The sequence below is a fragment of the Tamandua tetradactyla genome, chromosome 16 (assembly GCF_023851605.1).
Source record: "Tamandua tetradactyla isolate mTamTet1 chromosome 16, mTamTet1.pri, whole genome shotgun sequence".
Lineage (NCBI taxonomy): Eukaryota > Metazoa > Chordata > Mammalia > Pilosa > Myrmecophagidae > Tamandua > Tamandua tetradactyla.
Genome location: NC_135342.1, coordinates 41244200 through 41269779, shown reverse-complemented (window position 1 = coordinate 41269779; position 25580 = coordinate 41244200). Strand labels below are relative to the sequence as shown.

The 25580-nt window shown below is 34.6% G+C and overlaps 1 protein-coding gene across 11 annotated transcripts in view; it reads right to left on the bottom strand.

The window, feature by feature from the left end:
* PHKB (phosphorylase kinase regulatory subunit beta) overlaps nt 1-25580 on the bottom strand; it is a 294059-nt gene that overhangs the window by 13819 nt on the left and 254660 nt on the right. For 10 of the 11 annotated variants that reach the window (XM_077132330.1, XM_077132329.1, XM_077132328.1 and 7 more), the window contains 2 exons: nt 10776-10910; nt 3193-3322 (listed from right to left, as the gene is read on the bottom strand). In XM_077132330.1, the coding sequence (XP_076988445.1) occupies nt 3193-3322; nt 10776-10910 (265 nt within the window). Of the gene's footprint in view, nt 1-3192; nt 3323-9135; nt 9224-10775; nt 10911-25580 lie in introns of those variants that run through there. The other variant, XM_077132334.1, reaches the window with a different exon arrangement.

The window sequence follows — 25580 nt, the reverse complement described above, 5'->3', positions numbered from 1 at the left end:
GTTCATTGTTATATTCTGGTTTTTATTTAATAGAGGAATTTTATTTTCTAATCAATCTTCAGTTTCTTTAAAGATTCAGAGACCATTTTTAGCTATACAATAGCATTTTATATGTCAAACTACTGAAGGCAACCAGCTGACTATTGTGAATTAAGCCTCCCATTTTTAGTAGTTATCTTCACTATATTAATGTTTTTAGGGGAAAGGGACTATATTAGAAAGTCATTTTGATACACAAAAGGGCAGCCAAAACTTGAGGCAACAAATAGAGTACCTATTGTTTTCAGAATTAACACAAAAAGTTATGCTTGCTATTAGACTTCAGCATGTAAATCACTTGCTACTTAGTTTACACAATTTCTGTGGCAGGTCCTTTCTGAGCTAGCAGCATAAAAATGAATACAAACAAGCAAAAGCACCATTATTTGCAGAAATGGCAGGCAAACACAGAAAAAGCAAAATTAAAAGACTTTTTTCTACTTTATCTTTTATATTTCATTTAAAACTAGAGAACTGTATTGTGTTCTTATTCACTTTCACAAACCAAATGAAAGGAGAAAATGAACTCAAATCTAATTTCAATGCCAAACATGGTAGAAAACACTTAATAGATGGAAGAGAAGGCTCTAAATGTTAAGGAGGAAAGCAGACGGAGTCACCAAAATTATTACCAGAGATGATGAGACAGATTAGTTGCTTTTACCTCAATAATGATGTACAGTATACTTTAGTCACAGCTTCAGAATAATATGCACCTACCTACTATTCAAAATGAGACCCAATGGGAATTTCCCCTTTCAATCAAATGATAGTATTGTTCAGCATCAGCCCTAAATTCAGTACAATCTTAGAGGCAGTACCCAATCCGGGGAAAATGAAACCAGTTTCCAAACAGTTACTATAATTGTTTACATATATAGCAATGGGATTAATGGGGTTACAGAGGAAAGGGGGACACGTCATGGATTCACATCACTTTGTTTTAATAGATCTCATTTGAAAAGTCAATCAAGTTACTATGTAACTATGATAACTAAATTTAGAGAAGAGGTATCAGCTTGTCTTATCTCCTACTCTCCACCAGTTCTTATGGGAATCAGTGTGGTAGGGAAGTTTAGAATAAAGGCTCAGAAGCTTAACTGCCAGAGGCCTGGGTCTGCTACTTATTACAAGTGTGGCCTTGGGAAAACCACTTACTTGTACTTCAGTTTCCTCATTTGTCAAACGGGAATATAATAACGTACCTACCACACAAGACTATTGTGAGGATTCAGTTATTGCTTAAAAAAAGCCTGGTACACAAAAAGTATTTAATTCATATTTATTGTTGTTAGCGCTAGCAAGCAGAGCATACTACAGGCAATCACACAATTAAATGAAAATCTGATAAGTATCAGTGGAAGCTGAGATAGGAGCTAATCAAAGGTTGCCTTAGGCCACTGTCCAGGTGTGCAGAGATGAGACCCAGTGGAAGAAGCAAGACATTAAGAATGGATGCACGTTCTCTGCTCAAGGAGACAGTGTGGCTCCATAACCTTAAGTCACATCATCTGGCAGAAGGCTGGAGCACATACACTGGCAACCAAAGAAAACCATTTAACAGTCTATGAGTAATAGATAATACAGAGAATACTTTTTAAAAGTATTTATTTTGTAAAATAAGTAATATATTCACATAGTTCAAAATTTCAAAAGTAAAGAAGGCTTTCAATGGAAAACTTACTTCTGCCCTTAGCCACATAGTTCCTTTATCTAAAGGCAAAAAAAAAAAAAAAAAAAAAGCTACCAATTTCTTGCGAGTCCTTCCAGAGATACTATACCTATATATATGTGCAAAAAATATGGGTCTGTGGGTCTGTATATTTAGGAATAGTTTATTTATATAAAGAGCTTCATCAAAATTAATTTGGCTGAAGTTTCAACACTAAAAACAAATACAGTATTCCAACTTTCAAGATGATAATTATTCATTTTGTGTATAAGCAGAATGATTTTAATGTTAGGATTAAATTGAAAAATCATATCAAAGAAGCAGGTCAGTTTATATAATTTGGAAAATCATACAAGGAATGGAACATTGAATTATTTGGCACATAAGTAAAGTTACAACTCAAGTAAAATAAGTGATTGTCTGATTGTCTAATGGCCTAAAGAATGACTGCATTTCTGACATTTCAATGCTATTTCTAAGTAGTAATTTCTTTATCTGTAGCATTACTAGACTACTCTGTGTTTTAAGTCTGATCTGGTCTGTCTTTTGAATGCATATTTTATTATTTGTGAGGTCCCCCCACAGCAGTTCATGCTTTTGAGAGATTTAAACTTGCTGGTGCTTACCATAACCATCATCCATTACCAAAACATTTCCATCATTCCAAACAGGTACACTGTATATCTTAGCCTTAACTTCCCTTTCCCTATCCCCTCCCCATTTCCTGGTAACATATATTCTAGATTCTGCCTCTATGAGTTTGCTTATTCTAATTATTTCAAATCAGTAATACTATATACCATATTTGTCCTTTTGTGTCTAGCTTATTCCCTCAATATGATGTCTTCAAGGTTCATTTCATACATTATGAACATAATTAGCAGCACTGAAATATATATTTCAATGTGATTAAAAGGGGAAATGTTAGATTATATATACAGTAACAATAAAAAATTTTTAAAAATTTGATGGAACGACACTATACTACCCAGTGAACCATAAATTTGCAAAAAACAAAAACAAAAAAATTGGTAGTGAAGGGTTACCCCCACTTAAAGTAAAGCCAATATAAAGACGCCCTAAATTTCATAATAAGCAAACAAAGGAAGGACAGCTTGCTTGGTAAAAGCTTTGACCATATACTTCCTTTAAACAGAGAGCTTCCTTGACACATGAAATATGACAAAGCAAAAAAACAAAAAGATTTAACACAACTTTTCAGTAATATATCCAACTTGATAAAGCAGCCCTTTTATAAAGAAGGACATTAAAATTGAGATTGCAGAAAAATATTTCCAACTAGTTGGTTAGACTCTTATTTTCTACTATTTCTACCCTCTGGGTATTATTTCCCCTTCAAATACCATTCGACAACTAAATAAGAAGAAAGATGACCTGCAGTGCAGAGAGGGGTAAAATTCTCTATTCCTTTAGTTCCTTTTAGAACTCCCTTTCACTGACAGAACAGGATGGGGCTTTACCTGTGGCAAATGCTTCCCAGCTACAATGATACCATTGGGTGTGCGCTCCAGGATCTGCCACACTCGGTCATAGAACCCAGGGGGAGTTCGATTCAAAGACCCATCAAGCTGACGCCTGTTCATCCAACTTCTGTAGACCAAAGGAAAACACCTCAGAGTTGAAAAACAAAAAGCTTGTTCTGGTAGAAAGCAGAGCTTACAATATGGATTAATTGTTTCAATAGGGTGAGCAGTAAAAGTCCAAATCCATCAATGATGCATATCTGCCACCTGTTATAGAAGTTTGTAAATATTTCACAGTAAAAACAGAGCTTGCAGAAGAGAAAATGTCCAAGATTTTAAAACATTTAATAGGCAAAACACTATTCTTTAGCAAATTATGAGGTTGCTCATTACATGATCAAATGATTTTTCTAATACATAAAGCAGCTCCCTTTAAAAACATAGGGGCACAATCTTGGGGTTCACCCCTATGAAGCTTATTCCTGCAAAGGAGTGGCTAAGTTACCTCTGGAGAGAGCCTCTTTTGTTGCTCAGATGTGGTCTCTCTCTCTAAAACTCATTGCCCTCCTCACTACATGGGACATGACTCCCAGGAGTGTAAATCTCCCTGGCCATGTGAGACCTGACTCCTGGAGATGAGCCAGGACCCAGCAACATCAGAGTGACAAAGTCTTCTTGACCAAAAGGGGGAAGAGAGAAATGAGACAAAATAAAGTCTCAGTGGCTGAGAGATTTCAGAGTCAGGAAGTTATCCCGGAGGTTATTCTTATGCATATTATAGATGTCCTTTTTTAGTTTACAGTGTATTGGAGTGGCTAGAGAGAAGTATCTGAAACTGCTGGACTATGTTCCAGTAGCCTTGATTCTTGAAGAAGACTGTATAACTATATAGCTTTTTATGACTGTGTGATTCTGAAAACCTTGTGTCTGATGCTCCTTTTATCCAGGGTATAGATAGATAAGTGAAAAAAAGAAAATAAGGATAAAAAATAAATAATAAGGAGAGATAAAGGGTAAAAATTGGGTAGATTAAAATACTGTGGGTCAATGAGAGGGAACGATAAGGGGTATGGGATGTATGAGCTCTTTTTTTCTCTTTTTCTGGAGTGATGTAAATGCTCTAAAAGTGTTCATGATGAAGAATACAAAACTATGTGATATTGTGAGCCACTGATTGTATAATATTGTCGGACTGTACATGTGTGGATATTCTCAATTGAAAAAATGTATATAAAAAATAAAGAAGCTGCAAATTAAAAAATTAAGTTTATGTGGTTTTTACAATAAGATAAAAACTCCATGAAGAAACGGAAATTTTATAACTCGATTAACTGCATACAACTTCCAGAAAGGTACTTAATAAACATTTGACAATGGAATGAATGAATACTCTAGTAAAGCATATTACATGTAATGAAATTACCTTTACTTTAAACCTTATTAACAAAAAACTTTGCTGTTTAAATATGACTGGAGTGCCAGTGATGAAAAATTCAGATCTGAGTTTCATGCATTAAGCATTAAATCTTAAAGCTATGTTTCTGAAATAATTCATACCTACTAAGGATACTTTTTGTATAATTTGAAAAGAATAGAATGAATGACATAGTAGTATACTCTTGCCAAAACTGAAGACAGGAACAACTATCCATTTTTAAAGCTTAGCATTAAAAAAGGCAGCAGAGTGGAACATATCAATTATAAGGGAGGTGTGTCATGATCTATAATATTACTAAGAATGAAAATAGCTATGCAAGTATAGGAAACAGAAAAAGACATTTTTCGTTCTGGTGAAAGAAGACCAATGAAATTTTATCCCTGCTTAACGAGAGGAGTATCTTTTTTGGTTTTCCTCACTGAGTTCAGTGCTATGTTAACAAGAAGCCCAAATGTCTAGAGATTCCTTCGTGATGTTTTACTTTGGATAATGGCTGTGTAAAATGAATACCCCACACTCTGCCCTTGATTTTTTCCCACTCCTTTCGTTAGCAACAAAAAAGGATGTTTTCATTCTAGGAAGTCATGGATATTACTTTAGAAAGGAGATGTTTGCTCAGAACAACATAAAAAGTAGAAATGTGTGAATATTCATGTTCACCATGGAGGTGGAGAAGTATTTCAGAAAATCTTTTTTATTTTTAAAAATTTTAAACTTACAAAAAAGTCACACAAATAATTCAGAAAGTTCTGGTATACTCTTCAACTCGGTTTCCCTAATTCTTATTATCTAATTTTACTACATCTTACTCTAAACACAAGTAGTTTTATTGTGGAAACCAAGAAATTAACATTGATACCATACTATTAATTTATGGACTTAGTTCAAACTTCACTAGTTTTACCACTTATGTCATTGTTTTGGTTCAAGATACAATCCAGGATGCCACATTGCATTTAGTTTTCATGTCTCTTTAGATTCCTCTAATCTGTGATAGCTCTTTAGACTTTATCTTACTGACTTTCATACTAGAAATGTCAGCTATTTCTACAAAAGTACCTCAGTTTGGGTTTGTCTGATGTTTTCTCACAGTTAGACTGAGATTATGCATTTTTTGCAAGATGACCATAAAAGCTATGTTATGTCCTTTTGATATGTTGATATGTCTTTTTACTGGAGATGTTAGGCTTTCTTGGTTAAGGTGGAATCTATTGGGCTTTTCCCCTGTAAAGTTACTATTTTTCCTTTTGCAATTAAAAAATATCTTGAGAGGAGATACTTTGAAATTATGCAAGTTTTCTATTTCTTGTAACACTTTTACCCACTATTTTTTTTTTTGCGTAAATTGTCCCACTGGGAAGTCTTTGAAGCTGTCGTGTCCTAGAGACATATATATATGTATGAGGTTATTCATTGCATCATTATTTATTAACTGCCTTCTTAATAACATGTCCTATCATATTTTGAACACATCCTTACTTTTTGGCACCACAAGGTGTTCCAGGTTCATCCTGTACCTTTCCTTCTCCAGCTCTGGTATCAGCCATTAATCTTAAGGAGTATTCACTCCTTTCATTAGGAAAGAGCTGGGGGTGGGTTTGCCATATGATGCTGAAACCCCCTTGCTCAGTATATACGGGTAGGAGCTATGTGTGGGGACACCAATGGGCATTTGTACACTGGCGTTTATGGCGGCAGTGTTCCTGATCCACAATGAATGGAGGTGGTCTAAGGGTACAATGACTGAAGAATGGAATGGGGTAACTTTGGTGTATACATACAATGGACTACTGAAGTTGTAAGCCATGAAACTAGGTGAATGAATCTTAAGGGCTGTATGTGGTATGAAATGTTGGGAACAAAAAGACAAATATTATCATGCCTCAATCATACAGACTAATTATAATACAAAAATTTGGTGAACTGAAGTCGAGAGCATGGGCTATCAGGTTGGGGCCTACTGTAAACGGTTCTAGACTGTAAGTTTTTACAGCAATTACATATATTTAGAAGTTGTAACTGTTATTTCTAAATTCTGAGATACAGAGTTGCTTGTATATAATTCGGTCATTCCCAGAAACTTTGGGTATTTATGTGAAATCTGAGACTCAGAGTTCTGAAGCTATGAAAGTCAGCAGTACCCCATAAAGGAACTGTCTAAAGAGTTGAGAAAGGGATCAAACTTCAACTAGAGATATGAAGGATGCTAATCTGGATAGGACAAGGTAGAACAGAATACAAGGTAAAGGATAACATTGTCCATATCTTAAAACTTCAACTTCTTTGTCAGACCAAAGAGAGAGGTGTTTATTTGGTGCAAAATTTATATTTTGGGTAGCTCATTACCTAATTTAACTTGTATGGTCAGTTTAGCTGAAGACTGTAAGTATATGGAATCATGAATAGGGTGTGAGATCTTGTTGGTTTGTCCAGGTTAGTGTGATGCCCCGATAAATCCCAGAGTAATTTGGGCAGTGAATAAAGAAGTATTTGCAAAGTCCCCTTGGGGAACTGGGGAGAAAGTAAATATTCAACTTCTCCATTTGGAGAATTTCTGATATTCTCACAAGCAGTGGGGACAACCAAATCAAAAGGCCAAGCCCTCGATTGTGGGGTTTGCCCCTATGAAACTTATTTCTGCAAAGGATCGGCTAAGCCTACTTAAAATTAGGCCTAACAGTCACCCCAGAGAACCTCTTTTGTTGCTCAGATATGGCCTCTCTCTCTAAGCCAACTCAGTAGATGAACTCACTGCTCTCCCTCCTACATGACTCCCAGGGGTGCAAATCTCCCTGGTAACATGGGACAGAAATCCCAGGATGAGATGGGACCCAGCATCAAGGGGCTGAGAAAGCCTTCTTGACCAAAATGGGTAAGAGAGAAACGAGGCAAAATAAAGTTTCAGTGGCTGAGAGGTTTCAAACAGAGCCGAGAAGTTATCCTGGAAGTTATTCTTATGCATTATAAAGATACCCCTTTTTAGTTTATGGTATATTGGAGCAGCTAGAGAAGAAGTACCTGTAGTTGTTGAGCTGTGTTCCAGTAGCCTTGATTCTTGAAGACAACTGTATAAAGATATAACGTTTATAATGTGACTATGTGAAAACTTTGTGTATGATGCTTCATTTATCCAGGGTATGGATAGATGAATAAAAAAAATAAATAGGGGGAACAAAGGGTAAAATAAATTGGGTAGATGAACATACTAGTGGTCAATGAGAGGGAAGAGTAAGGTGTATGGTATGTCTGAGTTTTTTCTTTTTTCTTTTTACTTCTTTCTCTGAAGTGATGCAAGTGTAAAAAATGATCATGTTGATGAATACACAACTATGTGATGATATTGTAAGCCACTGATTGTATACCATATATGGAATGTATATGTGTGAAGGTTCCTCAATAAAAATATTAAAAAAAAAAAAAAGAAGTCAATATCTGGGTGCTAGGTATGCTCACTGCCATTGGGTTTTTATTTCTAGGTTCTCTTAGTGGACAGGGCTAGGTAATAAATGTATGTATCCTCATATATATATATATATACACACACACATCCACATGTATCTATCCATCACTGTAAAAACCACGAATTCATACCTAGATTTTCAATCCCAATCAAAACCAAAGGGTACATTTTAGGATTCCCCCTTTTCATTATTTGTAATTATTTTTTCCAAATGTAAGAAATCTGGCTCTCATTATCCACAATATACTTACTTATTTATTCAATCCTACTATATGTATAATATGTGTGTGCATATATATATAAGGTAATTTCAGAATTGCTAACTGATATCCCCGTAAGAAAAAAATATTAGAGTACAGTATTTATGTGTGGTTCATCTTTTCTTCAGCCTTACAGAATCTAGCCAAAGAAATGTTTTCCAAAAGTACTTGAGTTACTTATTTTCTGCCCTTGAGAGGAGTTATAGTAGTCATTTATAATATAGTTAGGTGCATTTGTTACTGTTTGTATTCTATTTTGGGTTCCCTTAACATCTTGGATTAATTTTAATTGTTCAAATTTTGGGTATATGAAAACATTACCATGGTTTGGAAGTATTGCTTTTCCCCTAATTATATCTTCCTGTACCTATTTCTTCTATTCTTTCTATCCTGTTCCTACCCACTCCCTCAAAGTAATCAATTTCATTAATTTGTTATTTATCCTTTCTGTATTTGTTCTGCACAAATGAGCAGATACACATTTATTTTCTCATATTCTCTACTTTCTTACATGAACTGCAGCATACTGTAGATGCTTTTTGCACTTTGCTGTTTTCATGTAATAATACAGCCTAAAAATGACTCCATATCAGTTCAAACAGACCACTTTCATCCTTTTTCACTGCTTCATAGTACTTCATTGTGTGGACATATTATAATTCAGTCAGACAAAGTTCTATGTATGGGCATTTAGGTTGTTTCCGGTATTTTGCAAATATAAATAATGATACAATGAATAACCTTGTGCAAATATATACTCAAATTGTTGGAGGTGTATTTTAAGGTGCATCTTAAGATTTCTAAAATTGCTAGGTCAAAGTACATATGCAGACTTCTTAGATGTTGCCAAATTTCCTCCCAGAAGGGTTTCTGCCCACAAGAAAAACATAAAATATATCTGAGAATTTCTATTTTCTAACAGCCATGATCATTAATTAAATGCCTGTCACACTTTTTTAACTTTCCCCAGTTTGATAGATAAGAAATAGTATCTCACTATTTTAACTTACATTTCTCTAATTATGAGTGAGTCTGAGCATCTTTTAAATGTTTAAAGGCAATTTTATGCATTTTAAATACATTTTTAAATCATGACTTTTCTTCATTTTTACCTTGAGTTTTGGTTCTCTGTCCCTCAATTTTGAAGAAATTTTGGATATTAGCTCTTTGTTTATGGCATGTTTTGTCTCAGTTTCTCAGTTGTCTTTTGATGTTGTTTATGTATTTTTGCCATGCAAAATTTTTTTTGCATTTAAATTTTTATATATACTTAATCTTTTATTATATTGCTTCTGGGTTTTGCATCATAGTTAGAAAGCCTTTCTCCAAACCAAGTTAAAGAGGAATTTACCCATGTTTTCTTTTATTACTTGTATGGTTTCATTGTTTTACTTTCAGATCTCTAATCTACTTGGACTTTATTTTTATGCATGGTATCAAGTATGGAGCTGATTTTATCTTTTTCCAAATGGCTATCCTGCTGTTCCAGCACTATTTATTTAAAAAGTGTGTCCTTGACCAAGTGATGTGAGATGCTACCTTTATCACACACTCAGTGTGTACTTGGGTCCATATATACTATTTCTGGTTCTTCTAGTCTGTGTTACTGGTCTGTTTGTTAAACCAGTATCATATTATCCTAATTGTAGAGACTTTATGGTAGTTTTAAAGTCTGGTAGGGAAAGTTCTCATTTTATGTTTTCCTGATGATTCTTGCATGTTTGTTTTTCAATTTGAAGTTTAATATTAACTTCTCTGACTCTATTAAATAGCTTATTGAAATTTTATTGAAATTATATTAAATTTATAACTCACATTTTTATAACATTAGGTGTTCCTAGCTAAGAACAATGATTCTCTCCATTTGTTCAAATCTCCTTTGTAGAAGACTCTTTCTCTAGGGTGAATTTTCTATGCCCTTAACTATATCACTTTGGGAAATGCCAGGCACACATATAATATTTTACTATTTTATTTATTATTTTTATTCTAAGAGTAGCACTTGTTAAGTCTATGGAAGAACTTAGCCCAAAAGAAGTTTATGGCCTATTTAGGGAGATATAGTTATAAGACAACATACTCAAATAACCTTATAAAATACATCTCTTTGCCAAAATGTTGGGAGGAGATAGTGAATGCAACAAGGGGTTGGAAGCAGAATTGACCAAAGTGGTATGAAGTGTTATATTCTGCACAGAACAATAAAAATGAAGAAACTTTTATAAACTATACCTGAAAAAAATACAAAATTCAAATCAATGTAAAATCTCAACTGAAGACAGACATTTCAGCATCTCTAGTTACGCTGCTCATCTAGTAGAGTGGCTTGATATCTTATTAATCTCATACATACATCAGGCTAAAATTTATGACATTACTTAAAATCCAGAGGATTCTAGAGGTAACAAAGGGTCTTCATTACCTTCCATTCTGTTGAGGCTGGAGAATATCCAACAGAAGTTGTTTAACTTCACTAGGTGACAGCCGATATAAGTCTGTGGCTGGCTTGTCTCCACCACGGAGCTGTAGCTCATATTCCATGGCATGGATGATCCACCTAAAACAAAATCGGGAGAGTTTGAATCAACAAAGCTTGAAATAAAATCACTGTGTGCCTCTCATGGTAATGCCCTTAACAGCACTGAGCCATACAAGGGGAATGAGGAGAAGGCTACTTGAATCTCCTGAACTGCTGATACAATTACTTCCATGAAGGTTATGTGATGTGATCAGATCCTTATAAACAGAGCCTGCTCTGGCAAATGTGGTCAGATGGTAAAATACAGAAATAGGCAAGCACCAAAGTGCTTACCAAGTTAGAATCTACCAATTCTGTATGAGAGGCACAAATAGATGCCACACTATATTTTCTTAATGCCAGATATATGCAAAAAACAAAAACTGAATTCATTTTAAGAAATGGGCTCAGATATGCTATTACGTAAATGTTCTTTTCTCAAGGACAAGCATTTTCACATATTTCCTTTACTTTGCAGTCATTTCCAGGGATGGGAAGGGACAGAGGAAAAGTAACTGTTTTTGAAATCAGTTATAAATTAATTATACTGGTACATTGGAGAACATACTTTACCACAATATTTCAGTGAATTATTTTTGTGTATTATTTTATTTTTAAAAACTTAAAAAATATTTTTGCAGTTTTATCTCATTTCTTTCATTTACTGTGATCTGAGGAAAGAATTCAAATAAACAAGTTGTGAAGTCCATAGAAAATTTTGGAAATAATACTGTGCCTTAGGGAACCAGAACTCTACACACCATTAGGAAAAGTGAGAGAATTACTTTTACACAGCAGATTCATAAGCTTCATCCTTAAATTTTCTGGTAAACACTCAGTAACAAAGAGACTATGCAGCTCATCATCTGAAAAGAATGTGCCTTCATTCACCCATATTATTTGTCCCTCAAAGCAGGGCTGTGTAGTCAGCCTGCTGTGGGCAACGTGTAGTTACAGCAATGAAGATTTAAAGCAGCTACACCACTCCACCAAGATTAACTTTCTCTTGATGTGCTTACTTGAATGACAACCCACAAGCTATTGCAGATATAGAGATGAAAATGTTAGATGCATATAACTAAACAGTCTTTTTTACTGTTTCGCAAACTGCCAAGGCTGGTTTGCGAAACAACAGTGATATATCCTTGTGGGGTGACTTTAATGTGTTTTGGTGCAAAAGATGGTAAGAAAAAGATTAAATCCTCCCAGTTGAAACAGAAGCAATATCATCCAGGCATATCTCCTTGCCTGCTGTGTCGAGTCATAGGCAATATATCATTGCTGTGTGACTGTTCCATCTCCAGTGCCATCTGCCAAGGCAACTCTCAGCTCTTCCTCTATCTTGTGTTGACATGTATCAGTCAACTGCAGGGTATACATTGTAAAACATTCAGATAGAATATGGAGGCATGAGAGATGACACAAGGATGAAACATAACACATATTTTTAAAACATTGTTACTATTAATGTTGATACTATAAAATACATATTTAGTAACTATTCATTGATACAAATAATGATGAAGTATTTGCAAACAACAAAATGAGAGCCTACTGATATGTGTAACAGAATGTATACAGAATTAAGATTCACCATTTGTATTTTTCTATTCAATGGAAAAGAAAAACTGAACTAAACTCATGTTATTGGCAAAGACTAGGATTTCTTTACATGTTTATACTCATTATTATTAACTGCATTTAACCAAAATGTTATACAAACATGAAAGTCACACGAACCTAATTATTTGGATGCTATGATGTTAAAGTTGCATACAAAATTAACTGTTACAGTAACATTTCAGTCACAATAAACTGTTCAATGGAACTGTTCTTTAAATAAAAAAAAATTCCATTTTTATTTTATAGGTTAGATATAGAGTTGTCTTCTATTTATTAAATTGTTTTACATTTAGTATTTACATTTGAGGCAGCTTAGTATGATAGATGGAACACTAAATTCAAAATTCAAAGACCTGGATTTGTTCTCTTTAACAAGTCAATGCATAGAAAGAAAAGTAGAGGTGGGAAGTATTGTTATAGACTAAAAGTGACTTAAGAGAGAATAACTGATGCCATGTGTGAGCCTTGTTTGGATCCTGATTCAAACAGACCAACTATAAAAAAGTCATTTCTGGGACAATCAGAGGAATTTAAATAAGATTGTGTATTAGGCAATATTAAGGAATCACTGCTAATTCTGTCAGAATGACGGTGATATTGTGATTATTAAAAAAAATCCTTTTAAAGAGATGTATACTAACTAAAATATTGAGGCATAAAAAGAAATGTTGAGGGGAAAAGTAAAATGTCTGGCATTTCCTTTATTACAGAAAAAAAGCAAAAACTGTAAATAACTAAGAAGGTTAATACCCACTTAAATAATGGGTGTACGGGAATTTACCAAATTATTCTCTCTGTTATACACAGCAAATTTTTCATAATGAAAAGGAAAAACAAAACGTTGGTCTTGAATATCAATCCTGTCACTTATTAACTATGTCCAAATGGGCAAGTTATTTTAAAAATGGGAATACTGTCATTATCTCTTCAACTCATTTTATGGAATTATATTAAAGAATAAGATAATACATGGAAAAAGGGTTTGAAATCATAGAGACATAAAAACATTAACAAAATCACGTTACTTGACTTCTCAGATTCGGGGTGGAGGTAATTCAAGTCTTGGAGTTATTTAAGCTAGTATCACATATTCACTTACCTTCATTCAGGAGGCATACTCTTAAAATAAGCCAAACTTTGATTTTTAGAAGCCATACTTTTTAAAGCTCTCCAATATTCCGAGTTATTAAAACTAAACATAGTCTGTCATATTTATTTTTGTAACTCCTCAGTACCATACAAAATTCTCCAGTACCATATAAAAAGAAGTATTGGGCAAAAATACCTTAAATGTTTCCCCTCAGGATTTTTCTTTCTGTTTCCAAAATCTCATCAGTTTTGTGAACAAATTATATAAAACACGGCTTAAAAGTAACCAAAGAAAGAAGGGGACTATTTTTCATTCATTCAAGCACAAATGAATATAACTTATTAGTCACATTATGAAAATTCATTCATTTATTAAAATATATTGGCCAAACTAATCTTTTAAACCAAGAATCCTCCAAAAGACTAAAATATGATTTGACAATTCTAGCATATAAGCACCTAATACAAAAGGGTAGAAGAAAGAAAGAAAAGCAAATCTAGAGGTGAAAAGTCTGAAAGTTAGCCTTGGGCTAGGTCTTTATAAATTCAGTCTGTCTAAAGAACCAGGAACATGCTCTAACTTGTCAATAAGCAAATGAGAAAGTGGCAGACACACAGGACTAACCAAATCAACCTTCATACATATGACGGTTCAACTGAGGACAATGAATTCATTAGCATTGTTGGACAAGTGTAAAGAGATAGACTGGCATTCTCTCACTGTTCTGGGAATAAACTTACCCATCTATTAAAAAAACTCTCTTGTTGTGAAGTTAGTAAAGACACTGTGTGTGCATTGGCAAATTTTTTTCCAATATGCCCCAATCAAGGAATAAAATATATAATAAAGTACATGGAAATCTGACATCATTGGTAAACCAGAATGGCTGACGTTTTCTCAAAAAATGCCATAAAGAATAACACTGATTCATGGGAAAAACGTTTTTAAATGATTATTTTGAGAAAATTTTATTATAATAAGGATCTCTAAGTTTGTTATTAAAAAGTAAGTATCTATGCAAGCATTTTACTAAATCATATAATAGAAGATGCAAAAGTACAAGAAAGTACTTTTCACCTTGAGTCATATTAACATGGTGATTTTTTGATGAGGCAACTGGGCTTCCTGTTTGGTAAGTGACGGACAATGACTGGCCCATTCTACCTTCCGATCCAATCAGAATGGGCTACATGGAGAAGGGCTCCATCATCTTACTTCCTTTCCTCATAGCAAATGTCAAAGCAAACACTTGGAATGAGTATCAGAATCATGCTAAAGAACTCAAAGCTGCAACTGCCTCCCCTTTCTTTTAGTGAAGAGCAATGTTAGTTAGTCTGATACCCATGATACCAATGATATTTGTTAAGAATTGGATGTGTGATCCACACATACAGTCATGGACATCAGAGGACAGGACAAATCAGAATCATAATTGCTTAAAAGATGTCTTGGAAGTATGAAAGAGGTTTGATAACATATATCCTCAGGGGTTAGATATCACTACAGCTTGACTGACAGATCTGGAGCAGAAAGAAGTTGATTGGAGGTCTTTACAGTAATGGGTCTGTCAAAAACTTGATCTATTTCAACATGAAAGCTGGAGCCCAAATCAATAATGAGGTAGCAAATCAAATCATTATCAGACTAGAAGACCATTCCTGTGAGCAGGTTAATTTTGTTCAGTGGAATGCCTGAAAGCAGAAAAGCTGAAATTGCATTGGCAGGATTTACCCTGGAAAAAAGAGAAAGGAAACATACTGGTATTAAATGCATTGATACAGTGGTGATAAAAATACATTAATTAAAAAACAAAACAACCATCATTACCCTAGGGAGAGGCGTTAAAACAGAGAGATACACACAGCACAGGAGAGGACTGTGGGAAGATGGCAAGTAGGAAGCTCCAGGAACCAGTTCTTCTACCAGAACACCTATTAAACAGGCAGGAACTGTTTGAATCAACTATTTTGAAACCTGGAGTGTAGCAGGGCAGATGCTGAATTGTGCAGCATCCAAGAACAAAAGGGATGAAGAGGCTGATAAATTGTGGTAAAAACCAGGAAAATACATTCTTTGTGTAGCAGCTACTGTTGTTCAATCCTTAAGCTCCTGGCAGGCAGCATGAGGTACTAGACCTTGGCTCCTGGTACAGCTTGTTGATGTCAGGGTGGAATATAAAGACCTAGTCCCCTAAGATCCAGCGGTGCTTTTCATTAGCTACTTCAGATTTCTGGGATGATTGGCTCCTAGTGTGGCCATTGTGCTAATCTGCTTTGGGCATGAGTAGCAGAGGAGCTGCTTAGTTTTGAGGGCATTCCTCAAAACCAAGGAAAAAAATTAAAGGGCTGCATTTAATGGATAAAGACCAAATCAAGAAAACAGCTTCAAAGAGCCATCAGAGAAAAGAATCTCCTGGCACTCATGCTGGCTTCTCCCACTGCCCCTCCCCAGGGCAGTGTAGAGCTCACCAGCTCCTCTTTGTGGGTCCCCTGTCTCCTTCCATCTCGGAAAGACTGACCAAGAAAATTGCTGTCCGGCTTTCAGCACCCCCCCTCCCACACAAGAATTTACCCCCCAGGCAAAAGCAGCTTGACTCAGCGAAAGCAGGCAACCTGGGGCAAAGGCTTACCTGCTTTAAGACCTGCAGTAGAGTAATCTGGAAAGGGAGGAGGATTGTTTCCTGGGGAAGAGGAGTATTCCAATTTCTGTAAATAGGGAATTCCTAAGGCAACTAGTAAGCACAAGCCCAGGAAAAGATTCAGGTTCAGAAAAGGCAGGGAGGACCCTGTACTAGCATTTGCCTTGGGTGGACCTTCTTGAGAGGACAGCTGAAAACTGAAGGACAGCACCAAGTAACCCAGAGCCAATGTGCAGACCGTGAAAGGTGTTTTTTGCATTGGTTCATTTGGTTTTGTTAGTTCCTGGCACTTCAGCAAATCTCTATTATATCACCAACTGGATACAAACTCAAGAAACAGTCAGCTTTGAAACTGAATCCCAGAGCTAACACTAAAATATTAGAATATACAGCGAGTAGCAAAAAATTACAAGACAAAGAAACAGGAAATGATGGCCCACCCAAAGGAACAGGGTCATCAACAATCAAGATCACACTGAGGACATACTAGACAGAGACTTTTAAATGATGCTCTTCAATATGATCAAGGAGATGAAGGAAAATACAGGGAAAGAATTAAAGGATATTAAGAAAACAAGGAATGAACAACATAAGAATCTCAATAAAAAGAAACTTTTAAGAGGAACAAAGTAGAATTACTGAAGTTGAAGACCACAATAACAGAGTACCAAATAAGCATTATGGGAGTCCCAAAGGGAGAAGAAGAAAAGAAAGGAGCAGAAAGAATATTCAAAGAAATAATGACAGAAAACTCCCCATGTATGGCAAAAGACATCAATACGGATATACAAGAAGCCCACTGAACAGGATAAACCTGAAGACTAACCCAGACACATGGTAGTCAAACTGCTGAATGAAAAGGACAAGGAAAGTTCTGAAAGCTACAAGACAAAAGCAAAGTGTCATATATAAGAAAGTCTCATTTAGGTTAAGGGTTGAATTCTTTTCAAAACCATGGAGGAAAAGAGGCAGTGGGTTGAAATACTAAAAGTGCTGGGAGAAAACAATTGTCAAGTAAGAATTTTATATCCAGCCAGAATTTCACTCAAAAATGAGAGAGAGAGAAGAAGACATTCCCAGATAAACAAAAACTAGGGAAGTATGTCACCACCAGAACGGTCCTACAAACAATGTTAAAGGGACTTTTTCAGACTTATAGGATACTAGACAGTGGGTCAAAGAGGCATGAGGAAATAAAGACCTCTGTTAAAGGCTAACCATTTTAGCAATTACAAACGCATGGTATTGTATTTTTTGTTGGTATATAACTCTTTCTTCTCATAGATGCTAAAATGAAAAGGCATAAAGTCATGTGCATATATACATATACATATATGTATATATGTACTTGTACATATGTATTTGAATAAGTAAAAAAAAAGTGGGGTCATGGAGGAATACAGGAACAGTTTATTTGTACATTGTTGAAGGTAAGGTAGATTAAAAAAATGGGTGCTATATATTTAGTTAGCTACATTAACTTCATGGTTACCATAAAGAAAATATATGAAAAATATATCTAGAAGGAGAGGAGAAGGGACTCAATGTGGACAACACAAAAAGTCAAATAAATAATAAAGTAGGCATTAAATGAAGAATTTAGGATAAAAAAAGGTGTAGGATTTGCAAAAACTAAGTAGTAAAATGGCAGAATAAAGTGCTGCATTATCTGTAGTGACATTAAATGTAATTGGATGAACTCTCCAGTGAAAAGCCAGAGATTGGCAGAATGGAGGAAAAAAGCACAACCCAACTATATGGTGTTGGCAAGAGACTCACCTTTCAACGATATAAGAAGGTTGAAAGTGAAAGGATAGAAAAAAATATATATATATCATGAAAGTAGTAACTAAAAGAGGGCTGGGTAGTTACAGTAATACCAGATAAAATAAACTTTAAGTCAAAAAAGTGTTATGAGGGGCAAAGAAATCAATAACAAAGACAGAAAAGGAAAACACACAAATATGTGGAAATTAAACAATGCACTCCTAAACAGCTAATCAGTCAAAGAAGAAATCACTACAGAAATCAAGAAACATCTTGAGGAGAATGAAAATGAAAATACAACATGACAAAACTGTGTGGCCCAACATAAGAAAACCAATTAATGTAATACACCACATTAACAGAATGAAGGAAAAGTTACATGGTCATCTTCATTGATGCAGAAAAGGCATTTGATAAAATCCTACAATCCTTCTTAAAAAAAACCAAACACTTAGAACATTAGGAATAGAAGGAAAAGTCCTCAACATAATAAAGGGTACATATAAAAACCCCACAGTTAACATCATACTTCATAGTGAAAACTTGAAAGCTTTCTCTCTGAAATCAGGAACAACATAAGGATTCCCACTATTACCACTGTTATTCAACACTGTATTGGAAGTCATTGCCAGAGCAGTTAGGCAAAAAAAAAAAGGAAATGAAAGGTATCCAAATTTGAAGGGAGAAGTAAAATTTCCCATGTTTACAGATGATAACATATTTATAGAAAATCCTGAAAAATCCACAACAAAACTCCTAGAGCTAATAAATGAATTCAGCAAAGTGGCAAGGTAAAAGATCAACTGCAAAATCAGCAGGGTTTCTATACACTAGTAATGAACACCCTGAAGAAGAAAATCAAGAAAAAAATTCCATTTACAATAGCAAATAAAGGAATCAAATATCTAGGAATAAATCAAACCAAGGATGTAGAGGACTTGTAAACAAAAAAGTACAAAACATTTTTAAAGAAACCAAAGAAGATCAAATAAACAGAAGGTCATTCTATGTTCATGAATTGGAAGACAAAGTATCATTAAGACACCAATTCTACCTGAAGTGATTAAGAGATTCAATGCAGTCAAGTTAAGAATTCTAAGAGTCTTCTTTGAAGAAATGGAAAAGCCAATCATCAAATTTATATAGAAGATTGAGGGGCATCAAATAACCAAAGCCATCTTGAAAAAGAACTAAGTTGAAGGACTCACACTTTCTGATCTTAAAACTTATTACAAAGCCACAAAAATCAAAACAGCTTGGTACTATCACAAGGACACATATATAGACCAATGGAATTGAACTGAGAGTTCAGAAATCAACCCTAACATTAATGGCCAACTGATTTTTGAGAAGGGTGCAAGTCCATTCTATTGGGAAAGAATAATTGCTTCAGAAAATGGTGGTGGTTAAGATTGGATTTCCAATTGCCAAAGAATATAGGTGGAACCTATCTCACATCACATGCAAAAATCAAGTCAAAATGAATAAAAAATCTAAACATAAGAATCAGAACTATAAAACTCCAAGAAGAAAACAAAGGGAAGCATTTTCAGGACCTTGTGTTAGGCCATAGTTTCTTTGACTTTAAACCCAGAGCACAAGCAACAAAAGGAAAAATAGATAAATGGAAACTCATAAAAATTTTTAAAAAATTTTATGCATCAAAGGACTTAACCATTAAAGTAAAAATGACAACCTACCCAATAGGAGAAGATATTTGGAATCATATCTGATAAAGTTTAATGTCTAGAATATGTAAAGAAAATTTACAACTCAACAACAAAAAGACAACCAAGTTTAAAAAATTGGCAAAAGACTTGAACAGCAGTTCTCCAAAGAAGGTATAAAAATGGTCAAAAGGCACAAGATAAGATGTTCAACACCCTTAGCCAGTACAGTACTCCACAATGGAATACCACATCACACCTACTAGGATATATACTATTAAAAAATGGAAAATTACAAGTGCTAGAGAAATAAGAATACTTGTTCATTTTTGATGGAAATATAAAATGGTGCAGCCGCTGTGGAAAAGTTTGGCAGTTCCTCAGAATGTTAAATATAGAATTACCATATGACCTGGCATTCTCATTACTAGGTATATACCCCAAAGTATTGAAAGCAGGGACTCAGACAGATATGTGCACACCAATGGTCACAGTTATTCACTATTCACTATTGCCAAAAGATATCCATCAAATGATGAATGGATAAATAAAATGTGGTATATATACAGTGGAATATTATTCACACGTAAAATGAAATGAAGTTCTGATACATCTTACAGTATGGATGAACCTTGAAGACATAATGTTGAATGAAATAAGCCAGACTCACAAAAGGACAAATACCATATGATGCACTGATATGAAATAATTAGAATAAGCAAATTCATAGACTCAGAACCTAGAATACAGGTCACCAGGTGGCGGGGATAGAGAATGAAAATCAATGCTTAAATTTTGCCAAGTTTTATTTGGGATGATGGAAAAGTTTTGGTAATGGCTGGTGGTGATGGTAGCACATGATACTGAATAAACAGCAATTATTATATGTTTAAATGTGGTTTAAAGAGGAAATTTTAGGTTCCATATGTTACTAGAATAAAAACTAAAACACATATATAAATAAAAGGGTAGGACTGCAGAACACAAACAGTAAACCCTAGAGTATACCATAGATTAAAGTTAACAGCACAATTATAAAAATGGCCTTTCTCCAATTGCAGCATATTTCCCAAATTAATGTAAGGTATTAATAACAGAGTATTACATGGGAATGCTATATTTTGTGTATGATTTTCCTTAAACCTACAAATTCTCTAATAAAAAAAGAAAAAAAAAGACAGTACAGGGAATACAGGGGAATTCTGGATAAGATATACCATGACTAAAGTAAATGGTCTTTTGTCCATTCAGTGAATGTTGGCATTTCAGGAAGAATACAGTGGGCAAAATCTGACCACACAATCAATTTCTTTAATCACAGTCAATATTAAAAAGTGTGAAAGAATAGTAAACTACAGATAAGAATAAGTCTGAGAGAGTATATTGCCCAATAAGGAAGTGAAAAGAAAAGAATGTATTCTATAAATCTTCTGACCCCTTTCTTTAAAAACCATGATACAATCAATATAATGCACAAAGGAGTAATTTAGAGGCAGCAGGAAGTTCAACTATTTCTTAAAATTTTGACATATAAAGATTCTAGATATGAATAATTTGCTCACTGATCTTAAGGAAACTAAAAATTTTCCATGGACTAAGTTAAGTTTTGTAAAGAAAAATAACTGGATATATATTTGCTGGTGGTAATAAAAACTAACATGGAAGGGAACTGTGCTGGTCTGAAAGGAAGTATGCCCCCTAAGAAAAGCCATGTTTTAATATAAATCCCATTTCATAAAGGTAGAATAATCTCTATTCAATACTCTATGTTTGAAACTGTAAAGAGATCATCTCCCCAGATGATGTGATTTAGTCAAGAGTGGTTGTTAAACTGGATTAAGGGACGACATATCTCCACCCATTTGGGTGGGTCTTGATTAGTTTATTGGAGTCCTATAAAAGAGGAAATATTTCGGAGAATGAGAGATTCAGAGAGTGCAACATTACGAAGCAGAGAGTCCACCAGCCAGTGACCTTTGGAGATAAAGAAGGAAAACGCCTCCCGGGAGCTTCATGAAACCAGAAGCCAGGAGAGAAAGCTAGCAGATGACCATATTCGCCAATGTGCCCTTCCAGCTGAGAGAGAAGCCCTGACTATGTTTGCCATGTGCCTTCTCACTTGAGAAAGAAACCCTGAACTTCATCGGCCTTCTTGAACTAAGGTATCTTTCCCTGGATGCCTTTGATTGGACATTTCTATAGACTTGTTTTAATTTGGACATTTTCTCAGTCTTAGAACTGTAAACCAGCAACTCATTAAATTTCCCCTTTTTAAAAGCCATTCCGTTTCTGGTATATTGCATTCCGGCAGCTAGCAAACTAGAAAAGGAACTAAATTTATTAAGGATGAAGTTTAATAAAAATATATGAAAAAGACCCCAAAATGTCTTTTCCTCATAGAAGGGCACTATTACAAGTCCCATAAATAGGATTAATGCAATTCTCTGAAGTTGTCTGATATCCCTAGGGTAGAAAAACAGTCCCAAAACTTTCCTGCTAATGTGATGGAAAAGCATTATGGGTACAGTTTTAAGGGGTCTTTAGAGTGTATACCAAGTATTTCATGAGGCCACACTAGGTGATGGAGGGATTTGACCATGTTGAATGGCACTGGAGAATCCCAAAGGGATTCTGGGTTGGAGTTTCTGTATGAAATGCTTAGCAATCATTCTCCTGGGCCCTGAGAGAGAGTCAACCATGGATGAAGGGATGCCTACAAACTGAACATTTCCTATGGGAGTGTAGGGCCTTTGAAACCTGGGCCAGAAGACAGAACAGGCATACTGAGAGAAGGTAGAATCTCCTTTTATGGATTCCTGGTATTTGTGATGTGTCAAAAGGAGAAATTCCCTGTCCACATACAAAAGACAGAGGATAAATAGTCAAATGTAATAGTAATAGATGGTGAAGTTTCACCCTTCATAAAACATCTTCTCATTCCTTACCAAGAATCACTCCAGTGCAATGAGGAAGTCAAAGCAGGAATATTACGACACTTTATAAACAAGGGAGCTAAAAAGGGAGTGGAGAAGCATGAACTCTGGAGTCATTTACCCTAGTTTAATCCTGGTTCTGGGCGTTGTGACTCTGGGCCAGTGACTTAACCTCACTGAATTTCAGATAACTTATTCATACACTGGAGAAATAATGCTTATTGGATATATATATATATATTTTTTTTTTTTTGAGAGAATCCAGGGGTCAAGAATTCAGGAAACAGGCCCCTAGTAATACTCTCAAAACTCTTTCCGAGTATTAAGAAGGATATGTGCCCAAGAAAGTGACATAAGTTAGAGTCAGAAATGAGTCTTTCCACTTGTAACACTTACATTGGTATATGGTTTGCTGAATTAGGTGTCGGGGTGGTTTGCCTTAAGGGAGATTGAATATTTCCTTAGAGAAGTCATACAGCAACTGTCTACCCTTTGTCCTTATACATTACTTTTCCTTTTGCTGGCCCTAATGAGTGTTCACTTAGAACATTTTGGATTAGTTGTTTGCAGGCATTTACCTTGGACCTAGAAATACAGCTCTATCCCCAGGCAAGTATTATTTCCACTGCAAACACTGACTTAGAAAATATGGCAAAATAAATAATTTTGAACTGTTCTTATACTTTGCCTCCTAAGCCAATTTTGATCCAACAATAATCAGGAAGATTTAAATATAAGAAAATCTTTTTTTGTGGTTAATGTGTGTTGAAACTCTCCACTTGTTAGAGGTATCCTACAATATTACAAAGAAATAAAAAACTTGCTCCATAACATCTACTAATTGTTTAATGCTAAACACTACCAGCCCTAGATTGCAAGGCTAACAGACAACAGGGAAACAATAGTTGCTACATGAATAGTTGAATATAAAATGGACCAGAAGTCAAAATCACAAAGAAGAAAACATAAAAATTATAAGTTTTGAGATATAAATATTTCTAAAAAGTTTACCTGAAAAAAGGATGGTGAAATCAGGTAGAATTAAATATAAACCTCAGCTCTTCCACTTACGGGTTTGACTATGGCAGCTCATATAAGCTCTCTGAGTCTCAGTTTCTTTCTTGTAAAATGGAGATCCTAGTCCCTACTTTGTAAGGTTGTTTTAAGAACTAAATTAGATAATATATGTGAAATAGTTTTAGATGGTGCCTAGCATATAATAGGCATTCAATGTGTATTATTTGGGGTTATGATGATGGAGGAAGTGGAGAAGGATGGTTTACTACAGTGAGCTTTTGCATGCAATAACTGCATTATTCATACTTGTGCAATGTCAGATCCTTGCCGGAAACAATGCTTCGAGAGGTACGATTATAAGCCAAGCCAAAATATGCTCTGAACATGACTGCTTGCATCATTCCATTAATAAATGAACAGAGAAAAGTACTGCATCCTGATATCCTCCATGTGTATACTGGACTTTCACATAAGCAAAGCTTTGTTTCAGACCCTTAAAGGACTTAAATCTTTTTATACTTAATTCCAATATCATGTAAGTGGCACACATGAAGTGTACTTATCAAAAGTAAGAATCCTTTAATTTTCTCTAACAAGTGCAGAGGCATGCTATCTGTTGTTTTTCTTTATTCCCCATCGCTAGCCAAGGCTAACCACCCGATTCAGCTTATACCCTAGATATTAAACAACGATCCTATTTAACATCTCCTATGAGTTAGACCTGATACAGACAGGAATTAATTTAAGATGTAGTCCCTATTATTAGTAGGAACAAATTTCTCATATAATTACTGAGACCCACATAAGAGGGAAATGTACATAATGAGTTGGGCAGGGATACTATTAATACGATGGGAATTTAATGCCAAAATTAAATCCAGGCTGAGATTCAGGACAACAAAGAATTAAGGATTCATGGCAAATTTCTTTATGAAGAAGTTTTGTGGTACTATTAAATACTCTAACATGCTGCTGTCTTGACATTTTTATTTGGTGACACAGTTTAAGAAAAAAAGTATGTTATTTCTCATGGAAAGCATGAAACAGAGTAGCAGATATAAAAACATGAAGGAAATTATTTTTACAATAATTTATAAAATATATAAAAATTTTTACAATAAGCACACATCATTCTCATGAAGAGAAAGAAACTTAAGGTTAGATTTAAATTCAAGAAAGGATATTGCTTGAAATTTTAAGAGGACAGAAATTGGTCTAAAATGCTGAATAAGTAGTAAAGGAAAAACTATTAGAGAATGGAAAACACAGCACTGTAGAATATTTGGAAACTGTTTTGCTTAAGCTTCTGCAAGGATGACCACCACTGAAAAAGACTCCTGACTAGAATATTCATTACAAAGAATGAATGAATGAATGTTTCATATGTGTTTTGGAAGACTTATAACTTGACTTCTCAGTCTATCACAGAGAAATGCCTGAGTCTGTGATAACAGAGTACTTTCAATGTTTTGTATGTGAACAGGGAATCAAATTTCTTTTCATTTAAAGATAACTCAAATAAAGACCTATTTCTGTATTCTCACATGTAGTCAAGAGGTTGGAGCTGAAAATGCTGCAGCAAATGGAGATGGAATAAATGAGGATATGACTCAAAGATCTCATAAATGATTTGGAAAACCTCTAAATCTTTGAAACAAGCAATTTTAAGGGATAAAAATGGTCAAGTTTTATACAGGTATAGTAATTTACTTCTTCATCAAAAGAAAGAAGAGACAAAGAATGGGAAATTCACCTGAAATATACTATAATTTAAATCAGAAAAATCATTTAAAAAAATAATAAGCCCAAGTAAAGATTTTAAAACACTATTGAAAAATATAACTTAGAAAATAAAAACTTGTAGAGATAGTAATTGACACCAACTTGATGTATATATTTTAGGTATTTTTCTACATATACAGTAATATATATATGGTTATTACTGCTTTTCTTTTATAAAAAATGGAACAATAT